This window comes from Monodon monoceros, unplaced genomic scaffold (genome assembly GCF_005190385.1).
Source record: "Monodon monoceros isolate NGI ecotype Baffin Bay Population unplaced genomic scaffold, NGI_Narwhal_1 Super_Scaffold_5, whole genome shotgun sequence".
In the NCBI taxonomy this organism is placed as follows: domain Eukaryota; kingdom Metazoa; phylum Chordata; class Mammalia; order Artiodactyla; family Monodontidae; genus Monodon; species Monodon monoceros.
Window position 1 is genome coordinate 5,877,475 of NW_021703782.1, and position 16,611 is coordinate 5,894,085.

Sequence of the window (16,611 nt, forward strand, 5' to 3'; positions counted from 1 at the left end):
ACTCTGCAAGCCAGAAGGGACTGGCAGGACATATTTAAAGTGGTGAAACGGAAAAACCTCCAACCAAGATTACTCTATCCAGCAAGGATCTCATTCAGATACGACAGAGAAATTAAATCCTTTACAGACAAGAAAAAGTTAACAGAATTCAGCAACACCACACCAGCTTTACAACAAATGCTAAAGGAACTTCTCTAGGCAGGAAACACAAGAGAAGGAAAAGACCTACAAAAACAAACCCAAGACAATTAAGAAAATGGTAACAGGAATACACATATCAATAACTACCTTAAATGTAAATGGATTAAATGCTCCAAGAAAAAGGCACAGACTGGCTGAATGGATACAAAAACAAGACACGTATACATGCTGTCTACAAGAGACCCACTTCCGACCTAGGGACACATACAGATGGAAAGTGAGGGGATGGAAAAAGATATTCCATGCAAATGGAAATCAAAAGAAAGCTGGAGAAGCAATTCTCGTATCAGACAAAATAGACTTTAAAACAAAGACTATTACGAGAGACAAAGAAGGACACTACATAATGATCAAGGGATAGATCCAAGAAGAATCTATAACAATTGTAACTATTTATGCCCCCAACATAGGAGCACCTCAACACATAAGGCAAAGGCTAACTGCCATAAAAGGGGAAATCGACACTAACACAACCATACTAGGGGACTTTAACTCCCCACCTTCACCAATAGACAGATCATTGAAAATGAAGATAAATAAGGAAACACAAGCTTTAAATGACACATTAGACAAGATGGGCCTAATTGATATTTATACGACCTTCCATCCAAAAATAACAGAATACACTTTCTTCTCAAGTGCTCACAGAACATTCTCCAGGATAGACCATATCTTGGGTCACAAATCAAGCCTTGGTAAGTTTAAGAAAACTGAAATCATATCAAGTATCTTTTCCGACCACAACACTATGAGACTAGATATCGATTACAGGAAAAAAAAACTGTAAAAAATACAAACACACGGAGGCTAAAGAATACGCTACTAAATAACCAAGAGATCACTGAAGAAATCAAAGAGGAAATCAAAATATACCTAGAAACAGGGTTTCCCTGGTGGCGCAGTGGTTGAGAGTCCGCCTGCCGATGCAGGGGACACGGGTTCACGCCCCGGTCCGGGAAGATCCCACATGCCGCGGAGCAGCTGGGCCCGTGAGCCATGGCCGCTGAGCCTGCGCGTCTGGAGCCTGTGCTCCGTAACGGGAGAGGCCACAACAGTGAGAGGCCCGCGTATCGCAAAAAAACAAAAACAAAAAACAGACAAACAAGAAAACAAAACAAAAACCCTAGAAACAAATGACAATGAAAATACGACGACCCAAAACCTATGGGATGCGGCAAAAGCAGTTCTAAGAGGGAAGTTTATAGCAATACAATCCTACCTCAAGAAACAAGAAAAATCTCAAATAAACAACCTAACCTTACACCTAAAGTAATCAGGAAAGAAATTATAAAGATCAGATCAGAAATAAATGAAAAAGAAAGGAAGGAAACAACAGCAAAGATCAATAAAACTAAAAGGTGGTTCCTTGAGAAGATAAACAAAATCCATATAAGCATTAGCCAGACTCATCAAGAAGAAAAGGGAGAAGACTCATATCAACAGAATTAGAAATGAAAACGAAGTAACAACTGACATTGCAGAAATACAAAGGATCATGAGAGATTACTACAAGCAACTATATGCCAATAAAATGGACAACCTGGAAGAAATGGACAAATTCTTAGGAAAGTATAACCTTCAAGGACTGAATCAGGAAGAAATGAAAACTATAAATACACCAATCACAAGCACTGAAACTGAAACTGTGATTAAAAATCTTCCAACAAACAAAAGCCCAGGACCAGATGGCTTCACAGGCGAATTCTATCAAACATTTAGAGAAGAGCTAACACCTATCCTTCTCAAACTCTTCCAAAATATAGCAGAGGGAGGAACACTCCCAAACTCATTCTACGAGGCCACCACCATCACCTTGATACCAAAACCAGACAAGGATGTCACAAAGAAAGAAGACTACAGGCCAATATCACTGATGAACATAGATGCAAAAATCCTCAACAAAATACTAGCAAACAGAATCCAACAGCACATTAAAAGGATCATACACCATGATCAACTGGGGTTTATTCCAGGAATGCAAGGATTCTTCAATGTACGCAAATCAATCAATGTGATAAACCATATTAACAAACTGAAGGAGAAAAACCATATGATCATCTCAATAGATGCAGAGAAAGCTTTCGACAAAATTCAACACCCATTTATGATAAAAACCCTGCAGAAAGTAGGCATAAAGGGAACTTTCCTCAACATAATATAGGCCATATATGACAAACCCACAGCCAACATCATCCTCAATGGTGAAAAACAAAGCATTTCCACTAAGATCAGGAACAAGACAAGGTTGCCCACTCTCACCACTCTTATTCAACATAGTTTTGGAAGTTTTAGCCACAGCGATCAGAGAAGAAAAGGAAATAAAAGGAATCCAAATCGGAAAAGAAGTAGTAAAGCTGTCACTGTTTGCAGATGACATGATACTATACATAGAGAATCCTAAAGATGCTACCAGAAAACTACTAGAGCTAATCAATGAATTTGGTAAAGCTGCAGGATACAAAATTAATGCAGAGAAATCTCTGGCATTCCTATGCACTAATGATGAAAAATCTGAAAGTGAAATCAAGAAAACACTCCCATTTACCATTGCAACAAAACGAATAAAATATCTAGGAATAAACCTACCTAAGGAGACAAAAGACCTGTATGCAGAAAATTATAAGACACTGATGAAAGAAATTAAAGCTGATACAAATAGATGGAGAGATATACCAAGTTCTTGGATTGGAAGAATCAACACTGTGAAAATGACTCTACTACCCAAAGCAATCTACAGATTCAATGCAATCCCTATCAAACTACCACCGGCATTTTTCACAGAACTAGAACCAAAAATTTCACAATTTGTATGGAAACACAAAAGACCCCGAATAGCCAAAGCAATCTTGAGAACGAAAAACGGAGCTGGAGGAATCAGGCTCCCTGACTTCACACTATACTACAAAGCTACAGTAATCAAGACAGTATGGCACTGGCACAAAAACAGTAAGATAGATCAATGGAACAGGATAGAAAGCCCAGAGATAAACCCACGCACATATGGTCACCTTATCTTTGATAAAGGAGGCAGGAATGTACAGTGGAGAAAGGACAGCCTCTTCAGTAAGTGGTGCTGGGAAAACTGGACAGTTACATGTAAAAGTATGACATTAGATCACTCCCTACCACCATACACAAAAATAAGCTCAAAATGGATTAAAGACCTAAATGTAAGCCCAGAAACTATCAAACTCTTAGAGGAAAACGCAGGCAGAACACTCTATATGACATAAATCACAGCAAGATCCTTTCTGACCCACCTCCTAGAGAAATGGAAATAAAAACAAAAATAAACAAATGGGACCTAATGAAACTTCAAAGCTTTTGCACAGCAAAGGAAACCATAAACAAGATGAAAAGACACCCCTCAGAATGGGAGAAAATATTTGTAAACGAAGCAAGTGGCAAAGGATTAATCTCCAAAATATACAAGCAGCTCATGCAGCTCAATATCAAAAAAACAAACAATCCAATCCAAAAATAAGCAGAAGACCTAAATAGACATTTCTCCAAAGAAGATATACAGACTGCCAACAAACATATGAAAGGATGCTCAACATCACTTACCATTAGAGAAATGCAAATCAAAACTACAATGAGGTATCACCTCACAGCAGTCAGAATGGCCATCATCAATAAATCTACAAACAGTAAATGCTGGAGAGGGTGTGGAGAAAAGGGAACCCTCTTGCACTGTTGGTGGGAATGTAAATTGGTACAACCACTATGGAGAACAGTATGGAGGTTGCTTAAGAAACTACCATATGATCCAGCAATCCCACTCCTGGGCATATATCTGGCAAAACCTAGAATTTGAAAGGATACATGCACCCCAATGTTCACAGCAGCTCTATTTACAACAGCCAAGATATGGAAGCAACCTAAATGTCCATCAACAGAGGAATGGATAAAGAAGATGTGGTACATATATACAATGGAATATTACTCAGCCATAAAAAAAGAATGAAAAAATGCCATGTGCAGGGCTTCCCTGGTGGCACAGTGGTTGAGAGTCCTCCTGCCAATGCAGGGGACGCAGGTTCATGCCCCGGTCTTGGAAGATCCCACATGCCGCGGAGCAGCTGGGCCTGTGAGCCATGGTTGCTGGGCCTGCGCGTCCGGAGCCTGTGCTCCACAACGGGAGAGGCCGCAGCGGTGAGAGGCCCGCGTACCACAAAAGATAAATAAATAAATAAATAAATAAATGCCGTTTGCAGCAACATGCATGGACCTAGAGATTGTCATACTAAGTGAAGTCAGACAGAGAAAGACAAATATGGTATCACTTATATATGGAATCTAAAAAAAATAATACAAATGAGCTTATTTACAAAACAGAAATGGACTCACAAACTTCGTAACTTATGGTTACCAAAGGGGAAAGGCTGGGGGTAGGGAGGGATAAATTAGGATTTTAGGATTAACATATACACACTATTATATATAAAATAGATAATCAACAAGGACCTACTGTATAGCACAGAGAACTCTACTCAATATTCTGTAATAACCTATATGGGATAAGAATCTGAAAAAGAATGGATATATGTATAACTGAGTCACTTTGCTGTACATCTGAAACTAACACAACATTGTAACTCAACTATACTCCAATATAAAATAAAAATTAAACTTAAAACACTGTACTAGTTTCAGGTGTACAACATAATGATTCAATACACGCATGCATGAAATAGTGTTAATGGTAAGATGACCACACATGCTACTAGCGTAGAGCAGACCCCTTTACACCTGTAGTCCCAATGAACTAATTAAAAGCTCCCTATTGTTTGCAAAAGTGTCCTTATTTGGACAATAAATTTTGCAGCCACCTAGCTAGAAGAGATGAGAGACAAGTTTCTATAAGATACAGGAGGGATGCCCATGAGGAAGAGGCTGAGCTACCTGCAGGCAGGGACATGAGGGCTCTCAACAGATCCTGGGATTGATCCTGAGAATGAGGCAGTGTGTTTACTGGGCAGAGAAAGGGAAAGGGCGCTCTGTGTGTGATGGCCAAGGGGCAGGGATCAGCAGGGGCACCGGACCACGGAAGATTCTGATATGTCTGGGCAGCAGGGGAGGGATGAGGGTTGGAGAAGGCAGTCAGGGGGTTCCTGACTGAATCAGGGGGGTTCACGGTAGCTGAATCCTAAAGGCTTCTGTGTGTTGGGCTGGGGAGTCTGAACACATCCTGCTGGTAATGATGACATCACAGCAGATAGTTTAGGTTAGATTTGTGATTTAGAAAAACAAACATGTCTGTTAAAACTTGAATTTCTGAGTATTTACCGATTTGAACCAACTTTTAAAAAATTACATCAGTGTTAGAATTATTGGAACAATTATCTTCACCATCACAATTTTAGAGCTTTTTATTGGATGGTTATTTAGTTCTAGGCATTAGGCAAGGCAGGTTACATACACTGCCTCAATTAATCTTCACAACAGCCTTTTGAAGTTAGCCTTAGATCTGATTCCCATGCACCCGAAATTCTGAGTGGGGGAATCACCAAGAAATGTTCAACCTTCGAAAATAAATAAGCAGTAATTTCAGGTTAGCACATTTAATAACGTTTGCAGAAATGTTTTGATTTTCTCGCTAGTCCTTCCGAAGCCCGGCCAGGAGTCAGGGTTTTCTCAGACGGTTGCCACCTGTCTGTTGACACCAAGGTTATCCTGATAGCCTGCGAGTAGGCTCTATGGATTCCTGTGCTTCCTCAGGAGCTACTTATTCTGTAATTTTAGATGAAACCAGGAGTAAGAAAAGTTGTTTAATAACTGAGGATCCCACAGATAAAGAAGTGAAAGTTTTTGCAAAGAACAAAGGAGCCAAATGGAGGTTCAGTTGGACAGGGATGCCCAGCTCCTCTCTCAGTAACTGCTCGTAAACAATACAGAGCAAGGCCCCCAAGTTAAAGAATGTTTTGGTGCAGGGACTTCGCAGGCAAGGACTCTTGTAAGGAAGCTCTAGAATAATGGGGCTGGGCTAACGTCACCTGTGACTCCACCTGGCATTGTTAGTGACTTCAAAATTTATTTTATAAATTTTAAAAAATTTATAAACTCAACTGTTACGTATTTTCACTTAGACTGTTGCCTAACTGTTCATGTTCATGTAATACCCCAAGGTAGGGAGGCATAGCTAACATTTTTCCTCTCGACTGGAATGCATCTTTTGCTTTGTCTTTTTTCCTTAGAAAAAAATTATTTTAATCTAAGCATTATTTAATTATATTCAGATGGCCGACACATGAAAAGATGCTCAACATCACTAATTATTAGAGAAATGCAAATCAAAACTACAATGAGGTATCACCTCACACTGGTCAGGATGGCCATTATTAAAAAGTCTACAAATAATAAATGCTGGAGAGGGTGTGGAGAAAAGGGAACCCTCCTGCACTGTTGGTGGGAATGTAAGCTGATACAGCCACTATGGAGAACAGTATGGAGGTTCCTCAGAAAGCTAAAAATAGAATTACCATATGATCCAGCAATCCCATTCCTGGGCATATATTCGGACAAAACTATAACTCAAAAAGATACATGCACCCCAGTGTTCACAGCAGCACTATTCACAATAGCCAAGACATGGAAATGACCTAAATGTCCATCAACAGATGAATGGATAAAGAAGATGTGGTGCATATACACAATGGAATACTACTCAACCATAAAAACGAATGAAATAATGCCATTTGCAGCAACATAGATGGACCGAGAGATCACACTAAGTAAAGTTAGACAGAAAGAGAAAGACAAATACCATATGATATCACTTATATGTGGAATCTAAAATATGACACAAATGAACTTATCTATGAAACAGAAACAGACTCAAAGACATAGAGAACAGACTTGTGGCTGCCAAGGGGAAGGGAGGGTGATGGAGGGATGCAGTGGGAGTTTGGGGTTGGTAGATGCAAACTAGTAGATACAGGATGGATAAACAACAAGGTCCTACTGTATAGCACAGGGAACTATATTCAACAGACAAACCGTAACAGAAAAGAGAAGAAAAATAAAGAGTATTTGATTTTACCTTACATAATTCCTTATTTAATGCTCTTCCTTTCTTTATATAAATCTAAGTTGTACCTTATCATATTCCTTCTCCCAGAAGAACTTCTTTTAACATTTCTTGCAGAGTCCGCTGTTTTTGTTTGTCTGATAAAATATTTCTCCTATACTTTTGAGGTATAATTTTTGCTGGATATAGAATTCTACACATTACTCTATATAAAATACATAAAAAACAAGGGTCTACTCTATAGCACAGGGAACTATATTCAGTATCTTGTAATAACCTATAATGGAAAAGAATCTGAAGCTGTACACCTGAAACTAACATAATATTGTAAATAAACTATAGTTAAATATAAAAAATGTGTAACTATGTATGGTGGTGATGTTAACTAAACTTATTTGTGGTGATCATTTTGCAATATATACAAATATTGAATCACTATATGAAATATAATGCTATACATAAATTATACCTCAATTTAAAAAATAAAGGACAAAATTTTTTTTAATTAAAAAAAACACGTTACCAGTTTTAAGGAACTGAACCACTGCGTAAATCCAGAGATTTGTGGATGAGGAGGCAGACTCAGAAAGTAAATCCCTTGGTCTGAAAGCAGCCAGGTCTCTGACTTCAAATCCCTTAACCACTTAAGGAAGCAGGTCACTTGAACATTAGAAAGTAGGAAAATAAAAACAAAGTTTAAGTTAAAAACATAAAGGTTAAGTGAAGAGGAACAAGAGTCAGAAATTCTTTACATTTTAGAATATCTAGTAGCTCCTCCACATGATGATATGTGAATTCTTATGATTATTTACTGGTCACGGTCTACAATTACACTGTTTTTAAGGGATGCCACTTAATGATCATTTAACTGAAAGTCCCTGGAGTTACCTGTGGTCATGAGATGTCAACAGACTTGACAGGTCACAGCTGTCTGCAGATCACTCGTCTGTGGGTAAGCTACAGCTAGAGATGAGTCACTAGACCAGTATCACGTCCCAGGAAAGAGCGGTGGGATATTGTGATTTATAATAAGAGAGGGGCTGGGGGTCGAATCAATCACCAGCAGTGATTTAATCAATTGTGCCTATGTGGTGGGGCCTCCAAAACACCCCAAGGAGGGTGTTGGGAGAGCTGCTGAGTTGAGGGACACGTGGACATGCTGGGAGAGGGGTCACTCTGAGAGGGACGGAAGCTCCTCGCCCTCCCCAGGCCTTGCCCTACACACCTCTTCCATCTGGCTGCTCCTGAGTTATACCCTTTTATGCTAGATTACCAAATCTAGTTAAGTAAAATCCTTCTCTGAGTCCTGTGAGCCACTCCAGCAAATTAATTGAACTCAAGGAGGGGGTCGTGGGCACCTCTGATTTATGGCTGGTTTGTCAAAAGCACTGGTGACAACCTGCACTTATGATTGGCATCCGAAGTGGAGGGGGCAGTCTTGCAGGACTGAACCCTTAACCTGTGGGATCTGATGCTCTCTCCAGCTAGGCAGTTATCATAATTGAGTTAGAGTGTAGGAACCCAGCTGGTGTTGCAGAATTGCTTGATGGGTGGAAAACCCACCTGCCTGGTGTCAAAGTGAAGTAGTATAACAGAGCATGTTAAAGTAAGGAGACACTGCATTCATTGCGTTAATACAGTTCGCGTGCTTTTTTGAAGGACATGTATGACAAGTCTAGGGCCTTTTGGAAAATCTAAATTGATTAGACAAGAAAATAAAGATCACAAACATTTGTAGTTATTCAAGAGAAGAAAGTAAACAAGATGAGAAATCCTTGTGTAGTGAGTCAATATTTTGAAATAGTAATCTCTCTCTTTCCTCCCTCCTCCTCTTGTCCCTTCCTTTCAATTAAATTACCTCATTCTTTACTAATTGAATCAAGGAAGGGATGTGACAGCAAGACAGAAAAAAGAGCCTCTTCCAGGTTTCTGAGTTTCCAGAAACAAAGCTTTCAGGCATCGCACCAGGGGTTCTAACTATGCAGCTTCTTCTCACCCCTTAGGGGATATTTGAAAGGCGTTGTATACTAGTTGGGGGGTAGGTGTTTTTCACAACAACCGGGGACATTATTCCATCATCTGAAAATAGTGGGTGAGGCCAGGGATGCTAAAGAGCGGGGAAAATCCTGCAGGACAAGGAAGGGCTGACCCCAAGTGCCAAGAGCACCTCTCTTAGAACTCACTGACAGGCAAGGATATGGAGAAACTGGAACCCTGTGCATTCAGCCACTCTGGAAAACAATATAGCAGTTCCTCAAAAATTAAACTTAGAATTACCACATGACCCAGCAATTTTACCTCTGGGTATAGACCCTTCCAAAAATTGAAAGCAGGGACCCAAATAGATACTTGTACAACAGTGTTCATAGCAGAATTATTCATGATAGCCAAAAGGCGGAAACAACCAAAATGTCCATTGTTGCACAAATGTGGTCCATCCATACAATGGAATATTATTCAGCCTTAAAAAGGAAGGACATTCTGACACAGGCTACGGCACAGATGAACACTGAAGACACTATGCTGAGTGAAATAAGCCAGACACAAAAGGACACATATTGTACAGTTCCACTTGTATGACGTACTTAGTCAAATTCATAGCGACACGAAGCAGAACGCCGATTCCCAGGGGCTGGGGGTGGGGAATGGGGAGTTAGTGTTTAACGGGGACAGAATTTCAGTTTGGGATGATGAAAAAGTTCTGGAGATGGAGAGCAGTGATGGTCACACAACAATCAGAATGTACTTAATGCCACTTAAAATTGGTTAAAATGATAAATTTTACGTTATATGTATTTTACCACAATTAAAACAAAACAAAACAAAACTCACTCAGGGGCAGAGGAGACCTTGAAAGCAAGTCTTTTCTGCCCTGAGGCCCATAAAAAGATTCCTAGGCTGGGAGAAGCAGCAAGGGAGGCCAGCAGGAGAGGCAGGCAGTGATGGGTTTCTGAGAAAGGCCCTGCTCGCTGTTCTTGGGGAATGGTCAAAACCTTCACAGATCTCAGAAGGGGAAACTTGGACCACGCTTCCTGGTACAGCCCTGAGAATGGCAAGAATTTGGAAGAGGGACAAATATGGCTCTGTGCCATGTCTTGGCCACCCCAGGTCTTAGCCTCACAAAATCCCCAGGCCCCAGTGAGTGTACGAGCAGAAGAACAATTGCTGAGTGCCCAAGAGTGGTGGGGAAGTGGCAGAAAGAGGCACAGGAGCTGAGGGCAGGCAGAGGGAGCTGAAGCGACCTCACAGGATTGAATTCATGACCATGAACAGCCCAGGCTGATGGGCAACTCAGTGTCCCCCGAGCACACAGACACTATGAAGGATCAGATGAGTCCCTCCAGTGTCTTGGCTCTGTGTAAGCCTCCCCGGAATCTGCGTGTGACACCAGAAACCGAGAAAGGTCTTGAAGTGACTGAATGAGGGTTTGAAACAGAACCATAGTTGCACCACAAGGTTACATTTACTGCAGCTGAACCTCCAGCCCTACATGCAAAGCCATCCTCACTCCCTCCAGCTCTCTAAAGGTTACGGAGCCAGTGGGGGCCTTCAGCAGAACATCCTAATTTTCCACTCGTATGAGGACCTCCACCATTAGTGAGTTCAATCGCTATCACTGTGCTTTTCCTCTGTTCACAAAATGTTTCTGCACCGTGTTGGGTGGAGGTGCTTCAGCAGAGCACCCCCCTGCCTACAGAACGCTGCACCCCCAGCCCTTGTCCAAGGCAGCACAGCCCGCCCGGAAGCAGTTTTCCACTGTAGGTGCCTATTTTCTATTTGGGCATGGAGCAAGGAAGTGAGCTGAATGAGTATGATTAAGCTCCTGGCCTGCGATGCTCCCCACATGGTCTTGTTTTTGTTTTCCTTTAAAGGAATGATGTTAAACCCTAGTGGCTCCCCCAAACACCTGGACTTTAGTATCTGAAAATTTAAGATAATTACCGAAACATAATTCCTAATTAATATAGCTTTCATCTGCTCATATCAATTTAATACGATTATTCCCAGTGTTAATTTCAAGTTCTAAATACAGTCTCCTGTAACAGGCGGCTCACATAGAATCCCACCTCTTCATTTCACTAATTCTACTGCAGATAAGTGTTCCCTTGGCTATTCGGGCAAATCCTTGTAATCCTGGGAATGTGGTCGTTAACTAACTAACCTCTGGTTGGAAAAAACAAATACCAGTCCTGGTCTTCATCACATTTCGATCCTCTATGGAGCCCAGGTTTGGGCAGTTTCCAGTTTTCTGGGTCTCGAGACTTCAGTTGCCTGTAAGCCTTCTGAATTTTGTCCTCCCGGCATGTCTGCTGTGGGGCATCTCACAGCGCTAGCTCAGCCCACCCCAGCACACTCTCGGGCTTGCTCCCTCTCCCTCTCACCCTGGGAATTAAAGGTATGTGCTCTGCAGTCTCAGTAACCTGGCTTTTAAGTGAGACCACAGTACAAAATAATAAATGAGATTTTAAACAATGTCTGAAGTGGGTGCAAGCCACACTGTAGGTTTCCAGACGGATATTCTTGCAGAAGCCATTGTGGAAGATGACGAAAGGCAAATGAATCCCAGATGAGGGCGAAACAGAAACAAATGAAGTAAGGAAAATGAACAGACACAGATTTTAGAAGTGATTTTCTATTCCTAATTAGGTTTGATACACCATGCTTGGTTACTAGTATGTCTTCATTCATGTCTTTCGACCTTCTTAAAAAAAGAAACAAAGAAGTTACTTCAAGGGACCCCCCGTTTCAGTTCCGGTGTGTGGCTCAATACATTTACGGCCAGAGTCCGGCAGCCATCACACACCTACGGTAACGCCCGCCTTCTTGGTCACGGGGTGCTGCCTGGATCTCATTTCATTACTCAGGACAATATGACATTCATGTCCACAGCACTCTGTGTTGCTCCAGGTCTGAACACGGGCATGGAGTAACCATAAAAGGAATGGATAAGGGGACTACAACACATAGCTCTGGGAACCCACTGATGGCCAATTTACTAGCCCAGGTAGGCACGACCACTATAAGCTAGAATAGTACCCCAAATGACAAAGACAGGAGCAAGAGAATGAATAATTACCTAATGGCTGACTGCAGACACTGATTTGTTTTCATACTTTTAGGCTGAATATACCAGCTTGATGAAAGCTTTGAAAAACCGAGTATAATTCTTCATTAAAATAAAAAGCACAGTGAGTTATGCTTTTAAAAAAGATTAACTTTAGGGAACTAGATATTTTCATGGCTCCACTGATGACGTGCTAATTGACAAAGGGAAAATGCATCTGGCGAGTTCAGAAAGCTGGGGCTGCAACTAGTCTGCTTATTTTAACCAGTCTACTTTCCTATCTGGATATGTGTGTAGAATATGCAAATCAGATAAAATACTTATATTTTACTGTATACATCTGAGTTAAATCGTTGTCCAGATTTGGTTGTCAAAAGTTGACTTTGGAAACTGCTAAAATCCACTTCTGATAATAATGAGGTGATTATCAGTTGGGCATGATGAAAACAGCACAGGACTGGGAGCTGTAACACCTATGTGAGAGCCCACTCTCCTATGCTTGTATACTCCACAAACAGTCCTTAGTGTCTTTGGACCTCAATTTCCTTGCTTAAATATGCCAATGGTTAGAATAAAGACTCTTAACTTGGGTTGAAAGGGTCCATGAATCCCCTGAAATTAAACTATTTCGTGTGTATTAGTGTGGAGCCTTTCTCTGAGGAGAGGTGTGGTAGATTAGACACACAAGCAGCAACAACTCTCATCTAAAGGTATTATGTGATTCCCTGTCCCTGGGTATGGGGTGGCCTTGCAACTTGCCCTGACCAACAGGATGAGGCAGAAGTGATAAGTGATGTTATGTGACTTCTAAACCTTGACCTTGCTGCTTCTGCCCTCGTTCTCCTGGAAGGCTGCCCACCATGTAAACAAGCCCTGGCACCCCAGCTGGCAGCCAGCAACAACCGTTGGGCATGTGGCTGAGGAAGTCCTGGACCATCCAGTCTCAGTTAAGCTAAGGATGACTGAAGCTGCCTGAGGGATCCCAGATGAAACCAGCCAGCTGGGCCCAGGAAAACAGCAGAATTGTGAGCAAATTAATAGTAGCTGCTTTAAGCCACTAATTTCTGGAGTGGTCAGTTACACTGTATTATTTAACTACTCCAAGAGTGTATTAAGCTTTTATCGAATTCTCAAGGGTTATGACTTTCTGAATTTGAATTAGATTATTTCAAAGGTTATGCTTCCTTGTCTCTGCTCTCTTTTTTAACTATGTCATAGGTATAATTTAACGTGGCAGTCTTGCATTCAAACTGCATTTTAAAGTAAATTTTAGAATTTTTGAACTGAAGAATCAGCAGGTCATTGAGTCTATAGTTCAAAGACGTTTTCTACTTCCCTCTTAAAAAAAAATGTGGAACAGTCCTCAGGCACATCTTACAATCTTCATATTTTTAATGATTAAAGCAATTTCATCTGAAAATTCTATTAATATTTCGGTTTGTTATATCCAAACCAATGTTTCAACTTATTTAGGACAGCGAGCATTTGCTCCTAAGTGATCTTATTCTTCAATCCCTCTTACCAAACTTTGTCCCATCCTTTCTAAAGTGTAACATAGTCTGAGGGAGTGGTCATCTTGTATCTTTACTGCTGACATAACATGGATGAAACGCCATCCCAGCCATGCATGGATTCTACACTTGCTTTTGTTTCTGACAGCCCTCTTCATCATTGGGAATGTTAGCCTCCTTCTGGATCTAGTCTTTCTGACTCTTTTCTCACATGTTCTTGGCAGTTTTTTTATATGCATGCTTGTTTTCCCAGATCATCATTCACACTTTACATACACCATTTAAAAATATATCTGATCTCAACAAACAGCTTCCTGCACAAAGAGAGTAAATCTTCTTGGCTACGTCCTTCCTTTTTCTTCTTCTCCTCCCCACCCCGACCCACCCTCGCTTTGGACCATTTACAACTGTAGCATCAGAAGTTCATTTTGAGGACTCTCCCCTGCTTCTTTTTGGAATCTCAGACCAGGGGGTCAAAGTCAAGCTTTTATAATTTCCTGAGATATTTAAAAACTCAAACTAACCGACTGTATGTCTGGCAGTGACCACATCTCTCTGGAATTTTCTGATGGCCAGGTGGCCCTCTTCCAGGATTCCTGTCACTTCTGATTTTCCCTGCAGAGCCTCTGAGGTGGCCAGAATTAGAAGCAGGGTGTTAATCCTCTTCATCACTTCCTCTCCCTTCTGAAAGATGAAATTATCATGTGGGTTAACGATTCTCAACCTGGCTGCATGCTGGAATCACTAGGGGGCGGGGGCACTTAAAAACAAACAAACGAACGTCTGAGGCCCTACCCTGAGAGATTCTGCTCTCAGGGTAGAATGGGTGGAGCCTGCCTATCCATTTTTTTAAAAAGAAGTCTGGGATTATTCTAACGTGCAGCCGGGGCTGAGAGCACTAATTGAGGTAAATCATGAATTTATCAGAGGTTCTGAGTTTAGAAAATGAGACATCTGGCAGATGCCGGGATAGCTGAAGCCCCCATCATTGAGAGTCCGAATGCTTCTCTTCCCTAATCCATTAATTTTTAACACAGGCAATCTAGTTCTAGCATGTCTACACAGGACAATGACAACCAGACTATGATATTACTTTCTGATTGTTGATATTAATCTCAACACAGCTCTAACATCTTTAAACAAGATGAAGCTAGACAGCAAAAAGTCCTTTGAAAAGTTCAGAAAATAGTTGGGGACAGTAGCTTTTCTGAAATTCCAAATAAAGATGAGCTACACTGCTGTGGATGGTTTTCCTTACTAGTTAAGAGAGTAGTTTGACAAAGGAAGTGTATTGCAAATGAAAAAATAAAGCAAAATTTTTTTTCTCCTTCTTTGATCAATTTTCAGGATGCTAATTCTGTGTTAGTCAAAAGGCAATTGAGATGTCAAATACATTATATTTTTGAAAAATTCTCTCTCACCATACATCGCATATATTACATACTTAGGCTTTACATTTTTTAAAAAAAATTCTAATTGTTATTATCACCAAGTATGCAAATGCAACTTTTCATGAGGCTATTACTCTTTCACAATGGAAACGGCCTTGTTTCTAGTTAGTGGCAGAACTGATTTTGGTGTCATTCGCAGAAGTAGGCTAAGTGTCAGCCAAGCTGGGATGCTGAGGCGTGAACAGCAAGTCAATTCTGAAGGAGCATCTTTTCAAAGGACCTACTGAGGGCACAGCTGCATCTTGGCGACCACAGCACACGCTGGGATGGCACAAGCATGATTACGCGAAGTAGGTGGTGTTAGACACTAGAGGCAGGCAGGGGAATTCAGTCTTCTATGAACTAGAGATGACCAGGGGAGAGCAGTTTTCCTGAATGCTTACTGCAGGAATAGAAGCTGTAGAGTCTAGCTCTAACCTGTTCCAAGTTAGCTGTGTAGAAACTGCTTTCTGCGGACAGAAGTCCAGAGGTATGCTCTGTAGAATCTAAAAACAGAAAGGATGAGCAATATTCTCATGCTGAAATACTGCAACTGCTTTCAATCAAGCAGGCCCTTTTGGAATCACATGCATTTTGTCAATAATTCAGTTTTGCAAACATTTTGCAATATGGTATCATCTGACAAACTCTCAATAATATATATTTCCACTTTCTAAAGAAAGCACATGTAGAAAATGGTGTCAAATAACATGAAAGGGTGTGTTCTGAAACTGTGGACACTAAGAAAACTAGTGTTGCTTCTCTTTCCAACTCTAACTCATGCCACATTGAGCTAGGATTACAGGAGTTGAAAATAATGCATGAGAAGATGGTGGAAAGAAAAAGAAATCTTGACAAAACAAGACAGGGCTAACAGCATAGTGAAAGCAACTGCTACAGGGTTTCCTAAAATTGGTGCATGTAACTCAGACCGAGAGTTATTTTAACATCTCTCTCATTTTACTTAGACATACCCAAATACACACAAATATTTCACCATCTACTGCTAAATATCAACAATGAAAACGATGTACACTTTTGTTCTGTATCAGGGCAAGAACTGCAGATACATGCATAAGTGTTTACAGAAGTTTTAAAAACTCTTAAGTTATATTTCTCCTCCTACCGAAATTGTACAGTCTTTCTAAACAACTCTATTGACTTTCCTGGAGAAAAGAGAAGATTCCCACTGCTTCAAATTAAGGTCCACATATTAGCAGAGGGATTACTGGTTATGACCAATGGAAGACAGATTGGCTGTTCCTTCAATTAGAAGTATGTACATTCACTTTATAAATAGTTTGCCATTGGGAGGCAAGCACTTCAGATCTCAGGTGTGTATCCGTGATTAATTTTTCCACCTCTTTCCTTAGT

At 40.8% G+C, this 16,611-nt stretch overlaps 1 protein-coding gene across 1 annotated transcript in view; it reads right to left on the reverse strand.

Moving 5' to 3' along the window:
- The window catches only part of LOC114883882, a 50,745-nt gene that overhangs the window by 22,833 nt on the left and 11,301 nt on the right, over positions 1-16,611 (reverse strand). Inside the window, exon 5 of the mRNA XM_029202085.1 lies at positions 7,755-7,891. Within this exon, the coding sequence (XP_029057918.1) occupies positions 7,755-7,891 (137 nt within the window). The remainder of the gene's footprint in view (positions 1-7,754; positions 7,892-16,611) is intronic.